Source organism: Ostrea edulis, chromosome 4 (assembly GCF_947568905.1).
Source record: "Ostrea edulis chromosome 4, xbOstEdul1.1, whole genome shotgun sequence".
NCBI classification, from domain to species: domain Eukaryota; kingdom Metazoa; phylum Mollusca; class Bivalvia; order Ostreida; family Ostreidae; genus Ostrea; species Ostrea edulis.
This window is the reverse complement of record NC_079167.1, coordinates 88633693-88661585: the sequence shown is the minus strand read 5'-3', so window position 1 is coordinate 88661585 and position 27893 is coordinate 88633693. Positions and strand designations below refer to the sequence as shown.

Genomic DNA, 27893 nt, shown 5'->3' with positions numbered 1-27893 from the left:
TATGTTAAATGTACTAATACATCAATAGTGTTATATGAGATTAATACTAAATGGTAATATATATTACAGCTACACAATCTCCATATAGATACTAGTACATAACTACGAAATACAAACCTTGCGCTGAAAGGGTGTTAGTTGACACAACAAAGCTAATGGACTGCAGCAAATACATAACATGCATGTAGCAACTTTTATTTTTTTCCCGCCACCAAGACTATCCTCCTAATACCTCGACTAATTGTCGCCTTCTTGAGCGACTTCGGTTGGAACAGCCTCGATTTCGCGATCGCCTTTGTCGTGTTTGGTCATCCTCGTTTGAAGAAGCTGAATCCGCCGCCTCGGGAGCACTGGACAGAACCTCCATGCGGCATGTTCTTGAGTGGCGCTTGGGGCAGACAAGTAGTAAAGTTAAGCAGCGTAATAGTGAATACTGAACTGTATTTGCTGCAGTCTTCTGGATTGTTGCAGTTACTGCAGCGAAACCTTTCCAGAGTTGATTAGTAACTTAGTGAGGCTGTGAATTAGCTCACCCGTTCTCCCAAATCCCCCTTCTCTCCCTTTATATAACCTGCGGGATAACCCCTTGAATTGGGCACAGATAACATGAGACCAGCTACCTGAAATAGAGTTCACTTTACCTATACCTAATCCCTAAGTTTGCAGCACAATCCCTAATGTTGCACACATGCACACACTATCCTTATGTCCATGCTCTTATTGCATCTAAATTCACACCTTGTGTTTGAACAGATCCGTTCTCTTTCAAAAGCTTTACTCATTTTGACGTCATGCAAATCAGTGCAACACACCATGACGTCATGCGTAAGCGCATGCTCTGAGACTTACTTGCTGACCTTGTGGACCCTGAGGTCCTGCGTCGCCTCTCCCTGGGAGGCCCGGGCCCCCTTTTGCCCCCATCATGCCCTACCATAACGACATACTGATTTAAAAACATTTTTACCAATTGAATTGCTTTTATCGGACCCAGTAAACACCAAAATTACAGTTTGCATTGATACTAACAAGAAAATGTTTTCCACGCTCCAATACGATGACAATAAATCCATGGGTCACAACGCTCACCTGAGTCACCATTCTCATACAGGGATAAAGTTGGGACACGTAAAATGTAAATCTTTAAAACTTCAGTGTGGACCCGTCCTGACTCCAGGGTTGTAGTAGGAAGAAAATCGGTGGCATATTTTTGCCATCATTTGCTAGAGAATTATGTCGACTTATCAGATAATTAGGTCGACTTGTCAGATAATTAGGTCGACTTGTCAGATGATTATCAAACTAATATCCTTATGGTTCTTAAAAGGAAGATGGTTCTTTTAAAATCCTGATATTGGATGAATGTGATAATTTGTAGATTTAGGGAAATTATTGTTATGTTTCCATGGTTTATATCGGTATATCCCCATGATACAAATCATAGCCTAGACATTGTTCCATATATCTATATTTTCTAAAATTAAAAAGATACATGTTTATGCTCTTTGTTAGATTGAAAAGGCGAAGTAACAAATAGTGATACATCTCATAAATCATATAAAAATACAAAATTGAGAGCAGTGCAAACGCGGATCACTAAAAACACCTGAGCTCCTATACAGTAAAGCACGGTTATAGCGAACCTACTGGGACAGCGGAAACCAATGATTATCATTGTCACAACATCCAATAAAAGTTTCCCTCTTTTCCTATCATAGTGGAATAAATATTACTTCGCAATAAGCATAAATTCGTTATAAGCGTGTTCGGTATAAACGTGATTTACTGTATATAAATATTGAACTAGCAAAGGATAATAATTATTAATGAAACATTGGTGAATGTAAATGTGTTTCTATTCAAATTATTCAAGCCTTATAATAGTTCTTCCGTGATCCTAGGATAAGGTGTGAACAAAATTTATTTCAATATTATATTGATAAACTGTAATCTTGATCTTTATTTTCTCCACCATTCCTATGTATAAATCTAATCCCCATTATGACGCACTCTAACTCTAAAGTGTGTGGGGGTGTCGTATTATGAGAATTTACACTATAAAAGGATGCTTTCATATTGATTTAACCTTAGCCCTGCTATGAAGGAGGACGATGATTTATCGATGTTTCCCCATATACTTCCATTTAAAACTTCCTGGCCCCGTCCTCGCCCTGGGGGTTATGATTTGATGAAATATGAATTTACTTTACTTAAGGATGTTTGCGCAATGTACCCTGGGGGTTCTTGAAAAGATTTTTAAAAAATAAATCCTCTTGGAAAGGAACATGTGCAAACTTGAGTCCTCTGTTCATCAGGATACTTTGTGCCAAGTTTGGTTGAACTTGACTGAATGTTTCTGAAGAAGTCGTAAATGTGAAAAGTTCACAACAACGACGACTAAATTTTGACCAGATGTCATTCTTTATTTATTAGCATGATAAATGTCTTACCGGTACACCAGGGTTTCCACGAATACCCTGTAAAAATAAAATCAAATTTCCACACTATAGTAGCTGTATATAATTGAAATGATGACGATGCTTATATCATTGCAAACATGGAGAAAAAACACTTACCCGTTCTCCTTTCGGGCCAGCAGGTCCCTACAAAAAGAAAACACAAAAAAACTGGACATGAATAAATTAATCAGGATCATCTCAAAGGATGTGAAGTGCTAATATACAATTCGATTATAGTGACCTGACAGGATGGAGCTATGTGAATTATGACCTGACAGGGTGGAGCTATGTGAATTATGACCTGACAGGGTGGAGCTATGTGAATTATGACATGACAGGGTGCAGCTTTGTGTACTATGACCTGACAGGATGGAGCTATGTGAATCATGACCTTACAAGGTGGAGCTACATGTATGTGAATTATGATCTGACAGGGTAGAGCTATGTGAATTATGACCTGACAGGGTGGAGCTTTGTGAACTATGACCTGACAGGATGGAGCTATGTGAATCATGACCTTACAGGGTGGAGCTACATGTATGTGAATTATGACCTGACAGGGTGGAGCTATGTGAATTATGACCTGACAGGGTGAAGCTTTGTGACCTATGACCTGACAGGATGGAGCTATGTGAAACATTACCTTACAGGGTGGAGCTATGTGAATTATGACCTGACAGGGTGGAGCTATGTGAATTATGACCTGACAGGGTGGAGCTATGTGAATTATGACCTGACAGGGTGGAGCTTTGTGAAACATTACCTTACAGGGTGGAGCTATGTGAATTATGACCTGACAGGGTGGAGCTTTGTGAACTATGACCTGACAGGGTGGAGCTTTGTGAACTATGACCTGACAGGGTGTAGCTTTGTGAAATAGACGAGTCCAAATACAGAGTAAAGAACCATAGGTTTAAATGTAGTTACTTTCTGTTTTTTGAAAAGTTCAGCGATTACGATTTAAGTGTAAGTGTTAATAATTATAAACAATTGAGTGGTAAATGGACATGCTTACATCACACTCTCATATATATATAAGCACTGAAAAGGCCACGACACTGTCGGTTATTCAAAACTCAAATTTTCGACGCTACCCGCGTCTTTATCAAGAGACATATATTACATAAACAAATATCACATTCTTGTTACCAATGTAGATTATTGATACTTGTCGTTTTTTCGTATCCCACTCCACTATGACACAGACTACATGTATATAGTTTGACTAGCGATTTATGATCCGAATTTTACATTCACTGTATGTTTTCTGCTTAAAGAGGTTCGCACCTGAGATTTGGAGTAATGTCAATTTTTGGGAAGTGTATTTTTGATTTCTACATTGAAGGAGAATTAGGAAATTAAAAGAAAAACTGGGGTCGCAAGGCTTGTTATTGAGATATAGTGTCCTAAACATGACCTTTTTGCACTTAAAATTTATTCAATTAAACTTGATATTTCTGTTGGTGTCAACACAACATAAGCAACAAATAAATATCAATCATTACATAAAATAGATACAAAATTATGTCTTCTAACACTACAGATTACGAAAAATTGATACTATTAATAGAAATAGATAATGACCTTTTTGCACTTGATATATAAAAAACTTCATGATATCAAAATTGATACATGTAGTTTAAAAGGACATATTAGGAGTAATGTAAATTTCTAAATTTTACACAATTTTCAAGGTCAGATCTTACAAATTAAAATGCAACTTTAACAAGAGGCCCATGGGCCACATCACTCACCTGAGTCACCTTGGCCCATATCTGAAGATTTTCTATATATATTTGCATGTAAAACCTTAGTCCCTATTATGGCCCAAACTACCCTTTGCAAACTTGAATCTACACTATGTCAGAAAGCTTTCATGTAAATGTCAACTTCTTTGGCCCAATGGTTCTTGAGAAGAAGATTTTTAAAGATTTTTCCTATATTTGTATGTAAAACTTTGACCCCCCCCCCCCCACCCCCCACTTGTGGCCCCATCCTACCCCCCGGGGGCCATGATTTGAACAAACTTGAATCTGAATTATGTCAGAAAGTTTTCTTGTAAATATCAGCTTTTCTGACTCAGTAGTTATTGAGAAAAAGATTTTAACTATATATTTGTATGTAAAACTTTGATCCCCCCTTGTGGTCCCATCCTACCCCCGGGGGCCATGATTTGAACAAACTTGAATTTGCACTATGTCAGAAAGTTTTCATGTAAAAATCAGCTTTTCTGGCTCAGTAGTTCTTGAGAAGAAGATTTTTCCTATATATTTGTATGTAAAACTTTGAACCCCTATTGTGGCCCCATCCAACCCCCGGAGCCCATGATTTGAACAAACTTGAATCTGCATTATGTCAGGAAGCTTTCATGTAAATCTCAGCTTTTCTGGCTTAGTGGTTCTTGAGAAGAAGATTTTTAAAGTTTTTCCCTGTATATTTGTATGTAAAACTTTGATCCCCCCTTGTGGCTCCATCCTACCCCCGGGGGCCATGATTTGAACAAACTTGAATCTGCACTATGTCAGAAAGTTTTCATGTAAAAATCAGCTTTTCGGGTTCAATGGTTCTTGAGAAAAAGATTTTAACTATATATTTGTATGTAAAACTTTGATCCCCCTTTTGCCCCCGGGCATCCAACCTCCGGAGCCCATGATTTGAACAAACTTGAATCTGCATTATGTCAGGAAGCTTTCATGTAAATCTCAGCTTTTCTGGCTTAGTGGTTCTTGAGAAGAAGATTTTTAAAGTTTTTCCCCTATATATTTGTATGTAAAACTTTGATCCCCCCTTGTGGTCCCATCCTACCCCCGGGGGCCATGATTTGAACAAACTTGAATCTGCACTATGTCAGAAAGTTTTCATGTAAAAATCAGCTTTTCTGGCTCAGTGGTTCTTGAGAAGAAGATTTTTAAAGTTTTTCCCTATATATTTGTATGTAAAACTTTGATCCCCCCCTTGTGGCCCCATCCAACCCCCGGAGCCCATGATTTGAACAAACTTGAATCTGCATTATGTCAGGAAGCTTTCATGTGAATCTCAGCTTTTCTGGCTTAGTGGTTCTTGAGAAGAAGATTTTTAAAGTTTTTCCCTATATATTTGTATGTAAAACTTTGATCCCCCCTTGTGGCCCCATCCTACCACCGGGGGCTATGATTTGAACAAACTTGAATCTGCAATATGTCAGGAAGCTTTCAGGTAAATTTCAGCTCTTCTGGCCCAGTGGTTCTTGAGAAGAAGATTTTTAAATGACCCCACCCTATTTTTGCATTTTTGTGATTATCTCCCCTTTGAAAGGGACAAGGCCCTTCATTTGAGCAAACTTGAAAGCCCTTTACCCAAGGATGCTTTTGGCCATGTTTGGTTGAAATTGGCCCAGTGGTTCTGGAGAAGAAGTCAAAAATGTGAAAAGTTTAACAGACAGACGGACAGACAGACAGACGACGGACAAAAAGCGATCAGAAAAGCTCACTTGAACCTTCGGTTCAGGTGAGCTAAAAAGTGGGGTTGGAGATCAAATTTTTGAATTATTGGCGAAAATACTGAATTTTTATACAAAATTTCTAGTAAATTAATTAAAACTTTTTTTAAGAATCGGTGTTCTGTTTGGAAAAATATATCAACCAAGTTAATAAATCATAACATTTGAACTAGTTCCAAGTCTGAACTACTATCATGAATTATAAAACTGAAATACACGTACAGGAGTATAAAAATAGAGGGTATATTGGATGAAACAGAAACTGTAATATCATGTAGAATTAGAACTTTTTGATTAATGAATCCTTCCGCCACAAAATATAGTCCCTTCCAAACCCTTTCAAAATTTGAATTGACACAAAAAATTTCAACTGGATAGGGTTCAGCAATAAATGAGTAATATGTTTGCACCAATGAGATCAATATTGAACCAGTAAATACTTAGTTGTAGCATCCTGCGCAGTTGTACCCAAAAGCTCAGGAGCTAACTTCCTTTTAATTTCTTGTAAAATCCATTGCTTGTCGTTTGCAACAGTACAGACACATTTTGTTTCAGTTTAGTTAGATATGGTTCGTTTTATGACGGGGGCACATGATACTTACCGGTGGGCCAGCAGGACCAGGTAAACCATCAAATCCAGGTAAGCCCGTATTTCCCTTTGGTCCTGGTTCCCCCGGATTGCCCTGTAACCCTTTGGGACCTGGTTGCCCTGGTTCTCCCTGAATGAAATCAACAAGATAGTGATATCAATGAAATTCTGTGATGACTCTTTCTATAGCTACAAAAATAATCATTTGAAAATCGAATAGATTTCATACAATTTTTCCACAATTTTAACATAAATAAGGAAAATATTCCCAAGCAAGATGCATTTAAAATCTATTAATTAAATAGTCATGCATATGAAACAATAAATACAAAATAAACAAGCTATGATTTGCCGATTATAAAGTCTCCCAAACGAAGTACTGGCTGTACAAAAGTGGGCTTGTTTTAAGTACTGCTAGTTTCCCCCACATTAATAACTCAATGCACAAAATCCATTCAAATTTTCATTTCATTTTTTAAAAATCTAGATCTCAAAGATCTTGATTTTGAAAATTTTCCAAAAAAATTCCTTTGTTTCTTTTAGTAAAACTGGTGTCACTTGAACTTTATCCTAGTTTGTAGGTCCTAAAATCCTCTCATCAGTTTTTAAGATTCCATGTCTTTATCAATCCCGGTTCTAAAGTTATACAAGTTTTTATGATTTAAGGTCAAGGTCACTGGAGTCACTTGACATTGACACTAAACTGTAGGTCCCATCATCCTCTCATCATTTCTGAAAATACCAGGTCCCCATCAGACCTGGTTCTGAAGTTATATCAGTTCATATGTTCCAGATAAGAGGTCAATGTCACTGGAGTAATTTCTCCTTGAAACTAGTTTGTAGGTCATATCACCCTTTTACAATTTATGAAGATTGCATATGGCTATCGGTCCTGGTTCTAAAGTAATGAGTTTTTTTTATCATCAGGGTCAGGGTCACTGGAGATACTAGTTGTGTAGTTCACAACATCCTTTTATCCTTTCTGAAGATTTATGTCTCTATCGGTCCCAGTTCTAAAGTGATCCGAGTTTTTATGATCAATGTGAAAGATGAAGATCACAGGAGACATTTGACCTTGATACCACTTATTATTCTTTTATCATTTTTGTAGACCCCATGTCTTTATCGATTCCGGTTTTAAAGTTACACCAGTCTTAATGTTCCAAGGTCAAAGGTCAGGCTCACTTGACCTTGATACTAATCTGTAGATCCTATTATCCTTTCATCGTTTCTGAAGATCCCGTGTCACTATCAGACCTGGCTCTGAAGTAATGCCAATTTTACGTTCCAAATTCAGAGGTCAAGGTCACTGGAGTTGCTTGACCTTGATACTAGTTAGTATGTTCTATCATCCTCTTATCATTTCTGAAGATCCCATGCCGCTATTAGTCCCGGTTTTGAAGTTATATCTACTTTATGTTCATTGTCAGAGGTCAAGGTCACTGATGTCCTTGACCTTAATACTAGTTTGTAGCCCCTGTCATTCTCTTCTTATTTCCAATGATCCCAGAATCATATGTATCATATTTGCCAAGTTATGCCTGTTGAATTTTGTAATTAATTTCCACCATAGAGTTCTATGTTAGACCCCATCCCCATTTGATTTCCCCCCCCCCCCCCAAATGTACCCTAGCCCCCTTTAATCTGAAAATAAAAGTATTTCTGCACAGTTAGATATATTGGCCTATGATATCCTTGAATATCTAATACTTACATCAACGGGATACGGAGAACGGCTGCGGACAGTTTTAGGCGGGAGAAAGAAGCAGAAGGAGAAAAGGACCGAGCAAACACAATGACAATGAGTCTCCAAACTTCGTTTGGGAGACTTAATAAAATCAAAATCAACTGTTAGATCTTATACATTTTAATTTAGCATGCATATGTGTTTGTTCAGTGACATTTCCAAGAGAAAACAACATACTCCCCGGTATCAATACTACCTGGAGATATTCAAGTTGCATTTCTGCGTCTGAAGGGGCAGAACTTGGCACGCCTCGTGGTCCTCTGTCGCCCTTGAACGATGAACATGCTGTTTCAAATTCATGCAACGACTACTGCTATTCATTTTGAAGGAAAATCAATATAATGGTATAAACATGCCTTGCGCACTACTACAGTGACGTCATGCGTTTTACAAATATATCTGTAAGGGAAAAAACCACAAGAAACATCAGACGTTCTTAATGCACTTCAGTACACTGGTCATTCACGGAACAAACACACAGGCCATACACAAACTCCGTGAAGCGTGCACACAAATCTTGGAGATGAAATATAAATTGCGTAACTTTGCGGTTTGAGATACCCATCAAGAGCTGGCGTACAGTGTAGTTATTTTACAGCTGTTTTCAAAACAACATCTATTTATTGAATAAACAAACTGTGTTGTTTTTATGATGTTTTGTGTTTTAAGATGTTGCAGTTTCTTTCCAGATGATCAAGTGACTTTTTACATACAACAAATTAGTTCCTAATCTACGATTCTTTTGACGTGGTGTCTACCATGAAGCTTTTCAAACATGTGTTCTACTGAAAGAAGGCTGACTGAACATACCAATCCTCAAAAACAATAGTATCTTTACGTGTTGTCTGTTAATCAATTCGTCTGTCCTATTTATCATATACACTAAAGTAGAATCCAGAGCACGTCTACATTTCTGGAAATATGTCAATAACTATGATGATATTCTGAGACTATGTCAGTAACCATGATAGTAAAGTCTTCTAATTGATTGATTGATTGATTGATAGAATAATGTTTAACGTCCCTCTCGAGAATATTTCACTCATATGGAGACGTCACCACTGCCGGTGAAGGGCTGCAAAATTTAGGCCTATGCTCGGCGCTTATGGCCTTTGAGCAGGGAGGGATCTTTATCGTGCGACACCTGCTGTGACACAGGCCTCGGTTGTTGTGGTCTCATCCGAAGGACCGCCCCATTTAGTCGCCTCTTACGACAAGTAAAGGGTACTGAGGAACTATTCTAACCCGGATCCCCACGAGATAAGTCGTTCTAAAGAAAAACTTTGTATGTTTCCTGCATCGAACTGAAATAGCATGATAGAAATGTGCGCTACTCTTTGCCATGCAATAACAATGAGTGGACGTGACGTAACGGTTATTCTCAAATTCCGAGCATGCGCAATTCACAGAACATACCGACCTTGATAGTAATAACTTCGTAAGATGCCCCCTATCAAAATCCGAAACACAAAACGTCAGAATTCGTTTTTGTACAAAATACTTCGTTTTAATTTTCAAGAATTCCTGATTGATTATCTTTAATCATTTTTTTTTAATTACGTGACTATGATACCTTAAGATCTACAATATTTGGGAACGCTTCGTCCTGGAATCGTATTGACCTTTTAACCCCCTGTAGAACAAAATTACATTCAAATTTCAAAGTTGCTATAAATCTGATAACGATGTAATATAATGTAGCTATCCAAACCCTCAAAAGCACCTTGATTGTCTTAACTCCCCGTAGAGAATAGAAGTGTAGCAATAGAGTCCCCTACCGGTTACAAGATATTTTCAAAGATCGAAAGAGATACTGTGATAAAATAAATATTTTATTAACAATTATTACCTGTAAATGAATATGTTGTTTATTATTATCCTTCAAAATAAGACCCTTGTTTTTACCGGTCGATAACTGTGATGTTTTCCTCCCCCCAAAAAGCAATGATTATTTACTGGTAAAATGACATCAATGAGCACTCGTAAACCCGGATAGATTCAGGTGTAGGAATCTGTTGTGTTTTACCTTTGGTCCCCGCCCACCATCATAACCAGGTAAACCTGTAGAGCCCTTGTTACCCTTTTCTCCCTAAAACACAATGAAAGACAAATTAAAGGAAAGATATAACAAGATATGTTTATGAGACATTGTCTCCTTGACCTACAAATTATAAAATGTGTTCGTCATAAGTCAAATGTATGCCCCTAACCTACCAATAATATGTGAGATCATATGACACTGAACTTCAAGTAATAAGATTTGTTTGTTGAGATACTATGACCCTGTGCTCCCAATAATAAGGCCTTGACTTACAAGTAACAAGATGTGTTCGTGAGACATTATGACATTGACCTACAAGTAACAATATGTATTTGTGAGACATTATGACCTTGACCTACAAGTAACAAGATATGTTTGTGAGACATTATGACATTGACCTACAAGTAACAATATGTGTTTGTGAGACATTATGACCTTGACCTACAAGTAACAATATGTGTTTGTGAGACATTATGACCTTGACCTACAAGTAACAATATGTGTTTGTGAGACAGTATGACCTTGACCTACAAGCAGCAAGATGTATTTGTGAAACACCGTATTCCTGACCATGCCCAATTACATTAAGAAAAATTTGGCTTCTAAGAAATAACCTGCGCCGTTGTCTGACAAAACTTTTACCTTTCAGCAAACCAAATACGACAATACGAAGTCTTTATCTTGCATTGTTTAATAAAAATGATATTTTGAAAGTTCTGGACGAACAGTATACAGGGGTGTACAAAATTCCGTGATCTGAGAGACTTGAGAACTGTACTGTATGTCACTGTATGATACAATGTACATGAAATGCTCTGTTTTAAATGACCGATAACAACGTATCAAACATGTCAAGATATCAAGTAATAATATATATCTCTCTCTCTCTCTCTCTCTCTCTCTCTCTCTCTCTCTCTCTCTACTAAAAAAGGTTTGCTTGAAACGTAGACGTCTGTATAGAATATATGGAAGTTGTTTTACAATTCATTATACCTTTAGTCCCTGCGGCCCTCGTTCACCAGCTTCGCCCTAGAAGAAAAAATGTGCATCATGTTTACAAGCAATTATCACGTGGATCAAATCGAATCAAAAATGATTATAATTCTATATATTGATGTAGTCATTTTTTTTTTAACTTTCAAAAATAAATTTAATGATACAGGTAATTTCGTTTTGGTGTAAGTAGGGGTGTAGGGGATGGGTCTTTTGGATATGGGGTCATGTTGATATTTTACTTGTTTTTGCTTTGAGATTATATATATATATATATTACGGGCATAATCTCCTAGGGGAAGGAAATATTTGCATTAGCTTAAATTGTAACGCAAATTACAATTTTCTGACAACAAAGTCCAAATTATTCAAATGGCCAAGGGTATAGGTTATTTACCTTAGGTCCTGTTTGACCAATGGAACCCTGAAAGATATTCATGATTTTGTTATATTCAGTAATCAGCTAGTATACTTTAATTAGTTATTTGTTTTACATGCAGATAAAAAATGTTTAATGGCTTCAACTATTTATCTGAAACAACGCACATCTAAGAACAAACAAAATTGCCTACGAAAATAACTAGATATCAATTGAATATTTTACCTGTATTTAACTTTACCATTAAATGTATTCTCAAATCTGTCAATTACATGCAGTAAAGTGCAGTGCTATGCATTGAATTTCACAACAATTTTTAAAAATGAAATCCTGGTATTAATTGATTTGAGTGATGTTGATACAATAGCTTGTTGTTAGAGCATACCAAATAAAATATATGGAAGCAAATCCATGACTCCCAAATTAAAGAAAAATATTGAATTAAACCTGAGTTGGAGTGGTTAAAAGCATTTCATTAATTAATAAGCATTTCATTTATACATGTTTAAACTAATAAAACAATGGAACAGAATTTTCTGTGTCATATGGTGCTTCAAAATTGGATATATTTGTCTTCAAATTTAATTTTTGTCGTAAATGTTCATGCAGGTTCGTCGTGCCATTGTGACAGCCGGGAATATACTCAGTGCTTTCAAAGTTCATTTAAATGTAAAATTCAAACGGACCGGGAACCCTGGATATCCGATATCTCCCTTACGTCCCTGAAAAATACACCAAAGCGTCTTACGAACGACTTGAAATTGAATGTCTTAATTAAAAAATTTAAGCACACTATTTCATTTCTTAAGTAGTCCCTCAAATCTATTCGTTGGTTTCAATTAATAAATCAACCAATTGACTTGGCTCCCCATTACAAATTAGCTAATAATTCAAAACTTGCCCTCAAATAATTTCGATCCATGATTACCAATGGAGATTGAAACGTCTGCACTCAACTCTTTAAACAAATCGCAGAACTAATTTTTAACGATTCCTTTCATTTAAATTCCTCTCTGTTCCATGTTCCATGCACTTGAAACAAAATAAAGCCATTTGTCAAACTTTTGGCACCTTCACCTACTCATCATTATCCCTCATCAAACAGGCAAAGTTACAGGAGCTACCAGAAGTGCATCTACGCCATGATAACTGCAGCTGCAGCTGTCTGGGAAAAACGCATTGAAAAACCGCAGATGCATGAAAGCGACATTTACACGTGCGCTACCCGGGAAGCATCGGGTTACCCCCGAGGGGAGCTGGCGTGGGATCTTACATATTCTGTATCTTCGGCTTGGGGGGTATATTACAAAATATTAAATAATTAGTCTATCTACAGGTCTATCCTACATAAAAGATCCCGAGAGGTAACGAATGGTTGGATTTTTTAATATATATATATATAGTTTTACGTAAATATGAGTAATTTGCACTAAAGAAATTTGAACTATCAGTAAAACTCGTCTCAATTTCCTGTGTCTTTTCTGTTTCTGGTTTGTTTTTTTAACGTGGCTTATACATTTCACTAAAGATGATATTAGTCATAAACTGTACATTTGTATGTGTGAGTATCAAAAGCACACGACTGTCAATAGAATCTAGAAAGAAAGTTATAAAGTACAAGCACTAGTATCTTCTAAAGCTGTACCAAGAAATACCTCGAGTACGATAAGTAATATGAAAACAAAACATGGCACACTAAATAGAAAAGGATAATTCACCACCTCCCCATGTAAAGTGTAAATAAATTTATTAGTTTTAAAATATTTGGAATAACTTGTTAAAATTAGATAAATAGTGTGGAGAATATCAAGTAATAACACTACCGGAAAACCATTTCTTCCCTGAAACATACAATGATAAATACATGGTCATTCATTCCTTCACTTTCCCTGAAACATACAATGATAAATACATGGTCATTCATTCCTTCACTTTCCCTGAAACATACAATGATAAATACATGGTCATTCATTCCTTCACTTTCCCTGAAACATACAATGATAAATACATGGTCATTCATTCCTTCACTTTCCCTGAAACATACAATGATAAATACATGGTCATTCATTCCTTCACTTTCCCTGAAACATACAATGATAAATACATGGTCATTCATTCCTTCACTTTCCCTGAAACATACAATGATAAATACATGGTCATTCATTCCTTCACTTTCCCTGAAACATACAATGATAAATACATGGTCATTCATTCCTTCACTTTCCCTGAAACATACAATGATAAATACATGGTCATCCATTCCTTCAATTTCATTCTTTGATACTTTTTTTTCAAATGTCTCCTTTTTTGTGAGAAATGATTTCAGAAATGATAAAACTTACACTTTCGCCTTTTTGACCTGCCAAAAAAAGAATATTGATACTTTAAAGATTTATTTATTTGCATGGTAACATTTAGGAAATCTATACAACCGGTAAATAAAAGTAAAAATAAATCGATTTATGAATTCGAATATAATAAATTAATTTTCATACTGCCATGTAAATGTACATACATCTTTAAAACTAGTTTATAATATCCATATAAAATGGACAAAAAACAAAAGTTACAAACAAAACAAAACAAAAACAAATGTACACACATACAAAACCAACAAGACACCCCCTCCAAAAAACAACAACAACAACAACAAAACAGATCCCTGATATCGTGTATCTTGAAATCACGTGACAACGACGTAATTGATGTCGACACAAGCTAGTGTATAACCAACATTCCGAAACATCACACGTCATTATTGTTACAGTCAGAGGGTGACCGAGTGAGCTCGTGAACGATTGTCTATTTCAAATAATGTCTCAAAACAGCTGATAAATACCTCATTTGTTTTTCCCGAATTCGTATTTCTTGATTCTATTATTAAAGGGGTCGAAAAGTTGGAACGAAATAATCTCTGAAAGAAATTCTTTCAGATTAACGAACAAAATGAGGAATAGAAAATCAAAACCTATCCAAGATTCCAAGCCCGCCTTTCTGACTGAATTAATTTGTGTTTCTCTTTCCCAGTTACTAGAGGGCTGGTACTCAAGCGAAAAAGGCACCGTTGGTATGCTTTCAGGCACATTCCTACATTATTTTGACAAATCTATAACATATTGTGTAAGATTAAAAGAATTAGAAAAACACGATATAATATCAAAAAACATATGTTCACATCGTTTTGTTTGTAACTACAACCTCACTTAAGTCCTACATTTTTACAGTAATCTTTTATCGATTTTTAGAATTGTGTCTTTAAAATCTTAAATTAGAATGTTGTTTCTCGCTCAAAGTAGAACCGATTTATACATTTTCCAAACGGGAAAGATTTGCAATTGGTGAGACTGTATACATTCTACCCTCAATGAGCGTACATTGTTTAAGGTATTGCGGTTAATTTCATGTTTGAAAATACATGAGGGTATGAACTGCAAGTCTTCACGCCGTCATACTTCTTGAAGCGCGTTTAGACTCCATGAAAAGTATGCCGGTCTGAAGCGTTGCAGTTTAACCCCTATGTCCTTTCAATTTTTTTTTAAAAAATATTTACATTCTACTTTTAATTTTATCAGAATTCCCAGCCGTGAAAATAGACATACTATATTCAACAAGATTTATACACGCATTGTTCAAATCTGCAGCGCCTAATTCATGAGGAAATGGCTATCTTCACAATTTGTAAAGATATCAAAAGCAAAAACATTGTCAATGTAAATATTTCAAAATATTTTTTTGCATTAAATGATGTCCTACAGTATACGTGCTATGATCAGTGGCATATTTAAAGGGGTACCCCCTTTCGCCATAAATTTACAAGGCAAACTCCAGATTTGGCACCAAAATGGCTAAATACTTGACTTTCACATGTGCCCCCCCCCCCCCCCTTCGGAAATCCTGGATCCGCAACTGATAATTGTAAATCCTTATTTACATTTCCATACCCATGTTTCATATATCTTTTTCTTCGACCAAAATACCTATTTAGAGTGGTGGTGGTGGTGGGGGGGGGGGGGGTCTTTGTAGAAAATAAGGCTCAATATTTCTACTCCGGATTTTTTTGGTCCAATAAAGATGAGTAGCATATATGTACAATTTGCGGGTATTGACTTCCATATTAGGGGTGTTCGTATTAAGTAACAATGAAGACACAAATGAAGGAGCCCACCTACTAAACCAGTAAACAGAATTCCCGCCTCCCTATACATAGTTGTTTAGATGTAATGTTTAGGACTTTGAACCCGCCTACTGTCGCCTAGATTATGGATGAGTGTATAGTATTTACTTTGCAGGGTTTGGTCATCTCCTTTGTATGTTAAACTCATATGCATGATATATTGTTTATTGTTCATTGACAGACATTTACATTGGTATCTTTAAAAAGTGTGATTTCAACAATGTGAACGTCTTCACAAGTCAAGAGCGATTCGTTACCTCGCACTAACCCTTGACATCAGTCACCATTCCGAGACGGAGGATGACGCAATACGCTAAAAGTAAATCACCCAATGACATTCCTTGTTTCAGAAGCAAGTTTGGTTAAGAACATACACAGATAGTGAAAAATTGCGTCTATTGACGAAAAGATGTTAAGTGAAAAGCATCTAAAACTCCGTCTAATTGTTTCTTCAAAGAAAATGAATTTCCAAAAACCAATCGATTCTACACCATGTTGCCGTCACTAAGCGTGCTAAGTTACGTTTCCGGCCGACTATGAAAACCGTTTTCTGATTGGCTCCATGCTACAGGCTGCAACACCAATTATTTGCTCTGTCTCAAACACATGTATTGAATGTTGACTGATGTCAAGAGTTAGTGTGAGGTAACGAATCAATAACACTTGACTTGTGAAGATGCAATATGAACTGTTCTTCCTGAGAATCTTACAAATTGTAAACCGTATGATTGTATGTTAAAAGTTAAAACATAGAGGTTGATATTAAACTGATACTTTAAACTGTAATTGTCTTTTACTGACAATTTGTTTTAATGTCAATTTTCTGGTACAGATACTATATGATCAAAGTTACAACGTTGATCAAGAAACCAATTTCAACATAGTCTGTGGTTGTTGATAAGTACTGTGCGTGTATATCAGGGAGGAATTTGAGGAGGAACGAATAGAATATCATAACCACACGTACAGAAGGTCTACCCATATGTTACCACTGCATGTATTGATTCAAAATCTCTCTCAAACGTTATTTTGCTCTTTAAACTCGCAGGTTTGGTTTTTTTTAATTTTATGATCGTATTGTACCGACTAAAACTCGCATAGCTTAACTAAACCATGTGTACAGTCCAGCCAACTAAACCATGTGTACAGTCCAGCCAACTAAACCATGTGTATAGTCCATCCAAAGTGTATGTTACTACTAGATTGACTAAGACGATTTTTTTTATTGTTCTTCGAACTCACGGGTCTTTTTTTTTTAATCTTATAATCGCATTGAGCTCTGCCTTTAATAACACTGGATTAAATGGATTAAATATATGACTCGAAAAACCAGACAAACTGGCAAAACCCATTGATCTGAAAGCGCATTGAGTTTGAGTTTGGGGGAGACAAGATAATATTTCATACTTAGACGATCAAAGACTCATTTTACTCCATTCACAAAATAATATCTCGTTCCTTTTACTCCCGGATTCTTCAATGAGTAGATATCAAGAAGCGCGCGCGTCACGGTGATTCCATTGCGTTTTATCGACATATCCTTTGCCAGGAGCACCTGTTGATGCGATTCTAGGGGGAGTGTTTTTGTACTTGCCTCTGATGTAATAATCGCTACTTCTATAATCTTAAAACTACAGACAGCGTATAAAACTCTAGACCTTAGCATTCTCGGACTTCTTACCTTGTAATTATAAATGCGCTTCTATGTTGAATTATTACACCTTTCGGTAAAAATAGCTACGTTATCTTGAGTAATCCATGCTCATTCTTTATACCTGTCGCCAGCGTTCCTTTATATATTTGAGCTATGCTGGTAGGAACACGTGCAACGTAAAACAACGTATTAGTGTATTTGACCTGTCATTCATATAACTGCAAAGTTGGAAAAAGACATTCATATACCTGCTAAGCTGGGATATTTCATTTTGGGGGTGGAGTATGTTATGAACCACTGTGTCCGTCTGTCCATCCATCATTCTGTCATTCCGCCCCATATCGTATTTGAGCCATACCTTTATATGTAGCGACATTGCAAATTGCTCGGCATAAAAGATGCTAAATCACCAGACGGTGTGTCGTGACCTTGAATCAAGGTCAATTAGTCAAGATCAAGGCTACTAATGAGAACCTGGTATTAATTCCTAGTTTAACTTAGATGAAATTCCATTTGTATTTTAATCTCAAATAAAGAAATACCTCATTATGAATGATCATCCTCTGTTTGGTCCTTTAGTTTCTATTCTTTATAAAGTAGCAAATACATTATAAAAATGTATACACTTGTTTACTTAAAGTGCATTTAAATTCCAGATTTGAGACCTGGATTCTCTATAACCTAGAACAGAACAGATTTCAAGCAGACCCTCTACATCCCGTATTTTAATGAGACATGTGTTACCCGTATGTAAACGTTATTTCAATTGTTTAAGCATGAACCAATAACGCGCAATGAGGAATCTTCTGCTGTTTTATCTAGATGTTAATATCCAAGTCATGATGTGCGTTTATGTGGCGTTTCTGGGATTGCCTTGTGACGTCATGCATGCACAGCCATTTTTTAATATTTATAGTACTCCGGGCAAGTTTTTGGTTTTACGATTTTATTTTATTATTTAAATTGTTATCAATTTCTTGTGGTTTTGTTATAAAGGATTTAACGTATTCCGTTGATTGGTCACTGTTTGTTTTCATCATGATAATCTTCAGAAAATCTTTAAAAATTTAGAAAACATCATGCGACTATGAATGTTGTGTGACATCACAATGGTATACAACCAATCGCGTTCAAATAAAGCAATAGACTGGCGATCGAGTGAGAAATATCATCAAAACAAATCGTCACTTGTAATCATATCAAAATGTTCATGATTTGTTGCTGTTGAAATTTGCGTGGTGTGAATAACATGAGGAAATCTCACCACGCGAACTTGATGCATTGCACTGGAGGGGGGGGGGTCAAATTCATGGTAAAGAAATTACTTGTAAATATCAGAATGTAAAGTCGTGAAAATATTTCGCTGAAAATTGTGGTTTTTCTGTTAATCAAATTTGTCGTCGAAAGTTCTTTTTTATCTGTCCCCCGCGAAAGCAGAAAACTTTACATATACAAATTTATTCACCCCTCCCCCGAAATATCACTTCCAAATGATAGCAATCTGACTAAAGTACAGACCTATATCATAAATATAATGTATAATAGAGGTTTGGACCCCGTTTTACAAAAGAACTTCCGACTAAGACTAAAAATGTTACATACAGGTAGTTCTAAAAACTCGTCAACTTCATTAATTTTGTGAGATTATTCGTATAATATTGCATATCTAAATTCTTCTTATTCACAAAATCACAATTAACCAATTTAAAGAATAAAATAAATTGCATCTTTGTCGTACGTGCTTCTGTAAAACGGTTCTGTACTTTAGGGCGGATTGAAATGATAGTTAACATAGATAAGATAGTGTAATAAAACAATGACGTATGATGTGAACAGAGGCATTTTTATAACAACATAACTGCATTTGTAAGTACATATTGATACAAGTTTGACCTAAATTTCAAAATTTGTATCCTCCGTCCGTCCGTCTGTCTGTAACACATTAGTTTTCAAATGAAATCCCAAATACTGATATTGTGGTCAGGCAATGGTCGACTCTTTGCCAGAAGAGTCTTCATACAATGTTCCCCCTTCAAAAGTACAAACCAAATGAATGTAACCTTAAGTGTGTATGTGTGTTGGGGGGGGGGGGGTTAGATTCACTTAATTTGATTGTTTTGTTTTTCTAGTCTTTTATAACTGGGTGAATTTAAATACGTTACAGATCACTGATTACACCGTCTGATTGATATTGAATGTGTATACGTGCTTCTAAGTTAGGATTTCACTATAATGATAATGTAGAGCTTTCAAAGTTAAATACAATATACTTACTTTAATTTATCAGTAACTGATATTACAGGAGAAAATGTAATGTAATTCATAAGTAACTGGTATTACAGGAGAAAATGTAATGTAATTCACAAGTACCTCGTATTACAGGGAAAATGTAATGTCATTCACAAGTAACTGGTATTACAGGAGAAAATGTAATGTCATTCATAAGTAACTGGTATTACAGGAGAAAATGTAATGTAATTCACCAGTAACTCGCATTACAGGGAAAATGTAATGTAATTTATAAATAACTGGCATTACAGGAGAAAATGTAATGTAATTCATAAGTAACTGGTATTACAGGAGAAAATGTAATGTAATTCACAAGTAACTGGTATTACAGGAAAAATGTAATGTAATTCACAAGTAACTGGTATTACAGGAAAAATGTAATGTAATTCACAAGTAACTGGTATTACAGGAGAAAATGTAATGTAATTCACAAGTAACTCGTATTACAGGAGAAAATGTAATGTAATTCACCAGTAACTCGCATTACAGGAGAAAATGTAATGTAATTCATAAGTAACTGGTTTTACAGGGAAAAATATAATGTAATTCATCAGTAACTCGCATTACAGGAAAAAATGTAATGTAATTCATAAGTAACTGGTATTACAGGAGAAAATGCAATGTAATTCATAAGTAACTCGTATTACAGGAGAAACTGTCACCAATAACTGGTATTACAGGAAAAAATGTAATGTAATTCATAAGTAACTGGTATTACAGGAAAAAATGTAATGTAATTCACAAGTAACTGGTATTACAGGAGAAAATGTAATGTAATTCATAAGTAACTGGTATTACAGGAAAAAATGTAATGTAATTCATCAGTAACTGGTATTACAGGAGAAAATGTAATGTAATTCATCAGTAACTGGTATTACAGGAAAAAATGTAATGTAATTCATAAGTAACTGGTATTACAGGGAAAAATGTAATGTAATTCACAAGTAACTGGTATTACAGGAGAAAATGTAATGTAATTCACCAGTAACTCGTATTACAGGGAAAATGTAATGTAATTTATAAATAACTGGTAATACAGGAGAAAATGTAATGTAATTCACCAGTAACTGGCATTACAGGATGATTTTTGTTTAAAAAGAATGGATGACAATTACCATTACACGTAATTAAAGATACGCTCAACTGCAGATTTTTTAGATTACTTGATTTAAATGTTATTAAGAAATTGCAATCAATCACCACTTCAATTTTACATTCTTCAATTGCCCTAACTCAGATCCATTACCATTGTATAACAGCGTGTTTTTTAATCATCCATTGCACTTATATGTTGTTAAAAACCAAAATAATTGCTAGGTGGATGTTTCTTTCAAAATCACGTTTCGAGGCGGTGTATTCAGAGGAAAACCGCATATATTTGTCAACAAATCTAAGAATACCTGGCTCACCTTTAACAATATAACGTGCAGTGGAAGGGAGAAGTTACACGGCAATTTGATATCAATGTACGTGTTCATGAACAGGGAAGGCTTTTAAAAATCGTGACAAGTCTGGAATAATATACATATCTGATTATCTGGTATCCCCAAGGAATCGCTAAGATTTACAGAATGATTAATATCAAAATGCATATCAAAGGCCAAGCAGGAATATCTATATACTGAAACTTTGATGTATTGTCAAAACTAGGCTATTCTTTCGTCATCTACGGCGAAGTATAGAGTCTCTCTGAATGTTTTATGTTCAACATGTTTATAAATGTTTTCTGCTCTTCGGTAAAGTCTGCAAATAGCATAAATTGTTTTCTCTGTAAAATCACATTTTGCAGACTCATGGCGATAAGGAAAATGGAAAATAATCTGCTTCATATTCTATGCCAAAACATTCATACCAAGATTCGTACGTTTTATATTAATGTCAAGAAAGTTTGCTAATGTCAACCATATGATTAAATAGAATATGCGTTCTTCCTAAGTATATTTACTCTCATGTAATATAAAAAGTTATTGGAAATCATTTGGAAAGTATTACTGTAACGAAATTATAAATTAAAAAAGAAAACCCAAATTCAAACAAGTTTCAAAAACTAAGACATCTTTTCACGTTTTCGTTTGTCGGTATTGAAACTAAATACAGTTTCTGAATACGAGCTTCGTTTATCGCTTTCTTGTCAAAACATGGCGATTTCTTGTTGATTATTGATACCAGAACCAGTTTAGTGGTTTCTCATCAATCACCCCGAATTCACATCGAATGCGAGGCGAGGTGGTCTGGAAGGACTACCAGTGGCTCAACGCTTCCTTCTTCCCGATAAAGCCCCCTTTAAATGGGACATTGGCTCGCTTTGCTGCTCTAGAACAACGGACATTGCTAGCCTTTATCATTTATGCGAGTTAGTTTTTGTTGGACAAATGTTGAAGTAGTTTTTTGTTTTGTTTTTTTTGTCTGTTTTTACTTCTGACCTTGCACGACCTCATGGAGTGGGAAATATCGCTGCATTCTGGGAATCGGTGTTAAACCTTAATGCTATTGTTCCCCATTGATTTAACAAAAGCCACGACCAAGTAGAAAGTTCATGTGTACTTTATCTATATATCCACAATTCGTTCTGTCCACATGAGCGTTTGTGGTGCAAAATAAATTATGTCCGCTCTCTGTGCTCCAAACTAAAAATTTTGCCTTTTTTATTGATTGATCATCAGTATAAAAACAATATACACACTCTGTTATAAAACTTCATATTCTTGAATCCTTTTCACATAGATACTTTACATTAAAGGAGAAACACACACGGTTGGTATTCTGTTAATAAAACATGAATAATCTTCAAAGGTAGAATTCCATCTTAGAGATCTATTTACACAGGAAAATGAGACAGAACTCTGAACAATCCCGGTCTCTCGGTGACAAAATGATAATTTGGCAATGAAAATAGCACCAATTATAGTTTCGTTCAATTTCAATTTAAAAGTAATTTATGTTTTATGTTTTTACAATACTTTGGTTTCCAGTCCTGAATTATACGGAACATTAAATGCTGATTTCACAATAGCAAAGTAATGCACGTGTGATTGTGATAGTATCTCGTAAAGATTGAAGAAGTAAACAACTGTGTCCAAAACATTTGATACCCGTTCTAAGCGGCCTTCGCGCCTTGTTTATGGGTAACGAAGAGGTTGTAGTGGTTTCTTATTACACCGTAGCAAAAGTTCAAAGTCATTTAAAAATCTTATTCTTAACTCCGATACCAGCATTGGGCAACCTACCTCTCTCTCTCTCTCTCTTCTCTCTCTCTCTCTCTCTCTCTCTCTCTCTCTCTCTCTCTCTCTCTCTCTCTTCGGTTATATCTTCCAGACAAAAAAACCCAACATTTCTCGAAATGCAAAAACAATATTTCGCACTTTTCCAAAATGCGTTTATTCAATTAGGAAAACGGATTAAAAGTGCTTAAACTAGTAAAAACAGGAAGCGCATTTAATTAGTGTCTACAGATCTAATTAGAAGCTCGAGCTTGCTGAGTTTTTATGCAGAATAATTCACAACACAAGTTTTCTTTGACATGAAGAACTTAAGCTTGTCATGGTTCGATGACATTGAAGTTCTTGTTAGCGCGAGACACGTGAAGAAAACGAGATGCGCTCGCGCGCCTGGTTGCTCTGTGGGGTCGTTCATAAATATTATTAGTTAATAATAAACTGTTAGCTAAAAACTCTTTTCGCGAATGTAATCGATTTGAAGAGGGTCTGTATTCAAGTCGCAGTCAATATATTAGATTCGCAGTTCTTGTCTTGTAATACCAGTACGGACTAATTACGCCGCGTAAACATGCGCCTTGTTGAGGTAATCCAGAGGATGCACAACACTACGGTTTTGCTTGGTTCATTGTATACACTCTTATGTCTTCTTTCATCCCCGTGTTGTTGACGACATTTCTTTACATCTTTAACGCAAATTTACGTCACGTTCAGGCCGCATACCTTTACCTACGACCTTGACCTTGAAAGTGTGAGAACTTCACGAGAGTTTCACCTTCAGGGGAAAAGATCGTCTGACGGGAGACGTACCCCGCCACTCAATACTCTACAGTTGCTGTGTTTTCTTAGTTTGAGGTTCAACGAGTCGATAATGAATATGAAATCAATGAAATGAAAACTACACCTTTTTGTGGTTAAAAAATTTTTGGTGACTGTGGTCATCTCTTATTTACCCGCCCTAAGGTGACAGGGAAGTCCCAGTCTGCCTGGGTTATAGGAAATAAGCCCATTTCAGTGTCCCTTGTAAACTCTAAACAATATCCATCACTATGGCTAGAGTATAGAATTACTATATTGTATCAAAAGGAGGTAAACATGTTACTTATTGTATATAAAGGGAGACAAACGTAGGAATCATTGAATTAAGGGGAGACAAACGTGGTACTTATTGTATATAAAGGGAGACAAACGCAGGAATCATTGAATTAAGAGAAGGTAAACGTGGTACTTATTGTATATAAAGGGAGACAAACGTACATGGAGGAATCATTGAATTAAGGGGAAACAAACGTGGTACTTATTGTATATAAAGGGAGACAAACGTAGGAATCGTTGAATTAAGGGGAGACAAACGTGGTACTTATTGTATATAAAGGGAGACAAACGTACATGTAGGAATCATTGAATTAAGCGGAGACAAACGTGGTACATATTGTATATAAAGGGAGACAAACAATGGATGCATGGGGTAATATGTATATATTTGGCTTAGTTTGGTTGAAATAAGTACAAATATAAAATTCCTTAATTTTATTGAGATCCAGCAACTACTATCAAATTACTACATAGATATGCGACGAGTAAATCTAAGGTGTTCAAAAGTTGAAATTTATTACTAAGCCCTATATAACTCTATACAAATTCTCTTCACTGTTTTGAAATTCATTGAAAAATCATGGGAATAAATTTACATTTCATACGGTAAAACGTATTCATTTTACTTATCAAAAATAAAGTTTTCATTTTCATCAAGTTTGAATTTTTTTCATTAGCAATTGTCATTAAGGGGAAACAAACGTGGTACTTATTGTATATAAAGAGAAACAAATGTAAACCATTCTTGTATTAGGGAGAGACATACGTAGAACTTAGTACTAAATTCATTTAGGGGAGATAAATGTGTCACTTACCTTGACAAGTACAAGACTGTCTTCTATACCGGACTTGGGAATGCGTGTAGAATTCTAGTAGCTGCGTCTTCATCAGTTCTAACCTCTACAGAGAATTAAAACAAATCATGCAATAGTAACATACGCCTTCAAATGTCACCGCTTGTGATTTGTTAAATACGTCAGGCAGTAAATGCAGTATATATTTCTTTAATCAGGCTTTCATATATAATATACTTCCTTCCACTACAGACTAAGAGACGAATTCATGATCTATTCCAGCGGTGAGAATGGGAGATTCCACATCAAATTATATAATAATTAATATATCTATTTGAAATCGGATGGGTCTTTCCTTTTTTCTTTTCTTTTTTTTTTGTTGTTGTTGTTGTTGTTGTTGTTGTTGTTGGTTTGTTGTACATTGTATATGGAGACGTCATCATTGCCGAAATTTAGACCATTGCTCAGCGCTTACAGCCTTTGAACAGGGAGGGATCTTTATCGTGCCACACCTGCTGTGACATGGGGCCTCGGTTTTTGCGGTCTCTTCCGAAGGTCCGCTCCATTTAGTCGCCTTTTACGTCAAGCAAGGGCTACTGAGGACCTGTTCTAACCCGGACCCCGTGTGGCCCGGGGTTTTATTTTTGTATTTACTACAAAGCTTAAACAAAGGGCCATCTTGAACTCCTACCCCTCTGGGTTCACCAATGAAGTTCAAATAGAAAGTACAACAATGTGGTCTGTTAAAAAAGACTATTGGTAATACCAACGAGTGAAAATCATACAGTTAAATTGAAATCCGATACCGCTTCACAACTTTAGTGTAGCGATGAAAATGAGAAGGTCAGATGATCTAATTTTGATCACCAATAGATTGTCACTTGTGTCAGCTTTGAGACTGCAAATGGCGGTTATACACTCATGATAATTGATTGTCCGTTCTCGTCCAGAGTTTGAGTGAACCTGATTTGAAACTCTATTTGGGGTGTAAATATATATCTCAGACTTCAACAGGCGGACACACAAACAGCCCTATCTGTTGAACTCGAGTACTTGCAATTAATGTGATGTATATCCGTCAATTATTGAAGATATCTGAGCTTAAATGTCTGCTAAAGAGATTCTTATCAGATTTATTCTACATCACTTCAAACAAATTCAATGCCGCTTATTCGGGGTTCCTCAACGGAGGTTACTTCTCTGAGATTGCTTGAATGAGATTCTGAATAGATACATTACCTTAGTAACTTCCTCTTCCACCTTTGTCGTGATAATCTCCTCACGGTTAGATTCAGATAACCCAATGTCCAGTTCCAGTTTGTCTACCCGTGACTGAAGGGCCTGAACTGTGTTCTGATACGACACCAACGTCCAAATTGTAAATCCTAATAAAATGACCATCAAAGAGATGGCGATTCCTGAAAACATCCACAGAGAGCATCGCAGACATTTGTCGGTCTCCAGTCGCCTCTTCGTTGTTTCCGACCTGCTTTTCTCCATGCCTTTCCTTTAATATTTGAAATCTGGTCCTTCTGAGTCTCTTTAAATGTCGCTAACTCATTTCAACAAAAGCTGTAAGATTACTCCACCACTTTGTAAATCCATGGAAGAAAACTGTGCGATAATCCTGAATAAAAGGCACAATCTTTCAGAAGATGATTTGATAAAATGCCCGATTACTTGGGTCGCATGTTCCGGTCTTCTACACACTGAATGAATTTTAACTCGGAATACTGGATTCAGATTTCACCGTATTCTGACGATGCGTCGCACATCGTAAACATCTATTATTTCCTGCCATATTAACTATCTCCTATTAAAATAATATAATTGCATTTCGATATAGTTCTACAAAACCTCGTACACTGTTATCCACGGTGATAAAATAACACATGGTTTGGTCGAAAGCGCAGAGAAGGCAATGTTCCAGCATGCGAATCTCAGAGAGCAATAGCAATACTGATACACGAAATATTTCTCTTCCTTCTCGCTATCATTTATCTTCTTTCTTTTTTTTTTCAAAAAAAAAAAAATCAAGATCTAAAAAAGCAAGCTGTGATTGCTCAGATTTGACAACATTTCATTGATTTCACGTAGATGAGTAATGGCGGCGTAATGGGACGACTGAGGTGCTGCTGGGAGATATTTCGAGGAATTTATTGTTCGATATCATAACCGTGCAAACCAAAAACTAAGCACATCTGTAATAGAAGAGTAAGTTGTTACTAGACACGATGCTGCCAACTGTGCAATTCACACAAAACATTTCAAGGTGCATTTGTAGTACTGTCGCTTTCCAAACCTATTATGCATCGAATTTGGCATCGGAGCGATGTAACTCGGATTCCGGTACAGAGATCCCGCTGTGCTTTGGACAGTGTAATAGTGGGTCATGTATATATCACCCAGTCTGAACCGCAAGCATTCCTACAGCTTACACGAAGGGGTTCAATGGTCGACAAAACTATATGGTAAAAGTATAACTATGAACCGGGAAATTGTAAATATTTGTAATATACTGCAAAGCAATGATGTGTTTATATTACTAGAAGGGAGGATGGAATGTCAATTTTTTATGTTTCGTGATACAGTCTTTCCTTTCGAGGTGTGACAATTTTCATCTTCAGATTAATTTCTGTATATGGGAGGAAAGTAAATTTAATGAAGGTTATGTTTTTATAATCTTGATGCATTCTGTATGTTGATTGTCAATACATTGTACTCACATTTAGACCACTACGCCAGTAGAACTCTGAACTGTTATATACATTGTACTCTCATTTAGACCACTACGCCAGTAGAACGCTGAACTGTTTGGGAACGAACGAACGGTTTTGATTTGGGAACGAACGCTGTAAAATGGCTTGAACGATACGAATCTCAGCGATTTCAAATTCTGTATTTCGGACACTTTCGGCACTTTTACATGCATAATTATATAATATATATATATTGTAATCAAAAGAGAGAATGGTTTTAAAGTTTTACC

The 27893-nt window shown here is 35.9% G+C and overlaps 1 protein-coding gene across 18 annotated transcripts in view; it reads right to left on the bottom strand.

Annotated features, from left to right (window-relative positions):
* Positions 1-27413, bottom strand: part of LOC125668263 (collagen alpha-1(XXVIII) chain-like) — a 56464-nt gene extending 29051 nt beyond the window's left edge. For 11 of the 18 annotated variants that reach the window (XR_008802738.1, XM_056164159.1, XM_056164168.1 and 8 more), the window contains exons 1-13: positions 26144-27413; positions 24926-25010; positions 14026-14042; positions 12370-12405; positions 11702-11728; positions 11305-11340; positions 10297-10359; positions 9844-9903; positions 9691-9720; positions 6537-6653; positions 2574-2600; positions 2448-2474; positions 534-620 (exon numbers count right to left, since the gene is read on the bottom strand). Coding sequence is in view for 17 of the 18 variants with exons in the window: in XM_056164159.1 (XP_056020134.1) it covers positions 534-620; positions 2448-2474; positions 2574-2600; positions 6537-6653; positions 9691-9720; positions 9844-9903; positions 10297-10359; positions 11305-11340; positions 11702-11728; positions 12370-12405; positions 14026-14042; positions 24926-25010; positions 26144-26404 (873 nt within the window). In the remaining variant the exon portion in view is untranslated. Of the gene's footprint in view, positions 1-533; positions 621-849; positions 928-2447; positions 2475-2573; positions 2601-6536; positions 6654-8466; positions 8539-9690; positions 9721-9843; positions 9904-10296; positions 10360-11304; positions 11341-11701; positions 11729-12369; positions 12406-13506; positions 13525-14025; positions 14043-24925; positions 25011-26143 lie in introns of all 18 variants that reach the window. The other 7 variants (XM_056164161.1, XM_056164160.1, XM_056164165.1 and 4 more) reach the window with 7 other exon arrangements.
* Between the last annotated feature and the right edge of the window lie 480 nt (positions 27414-27893).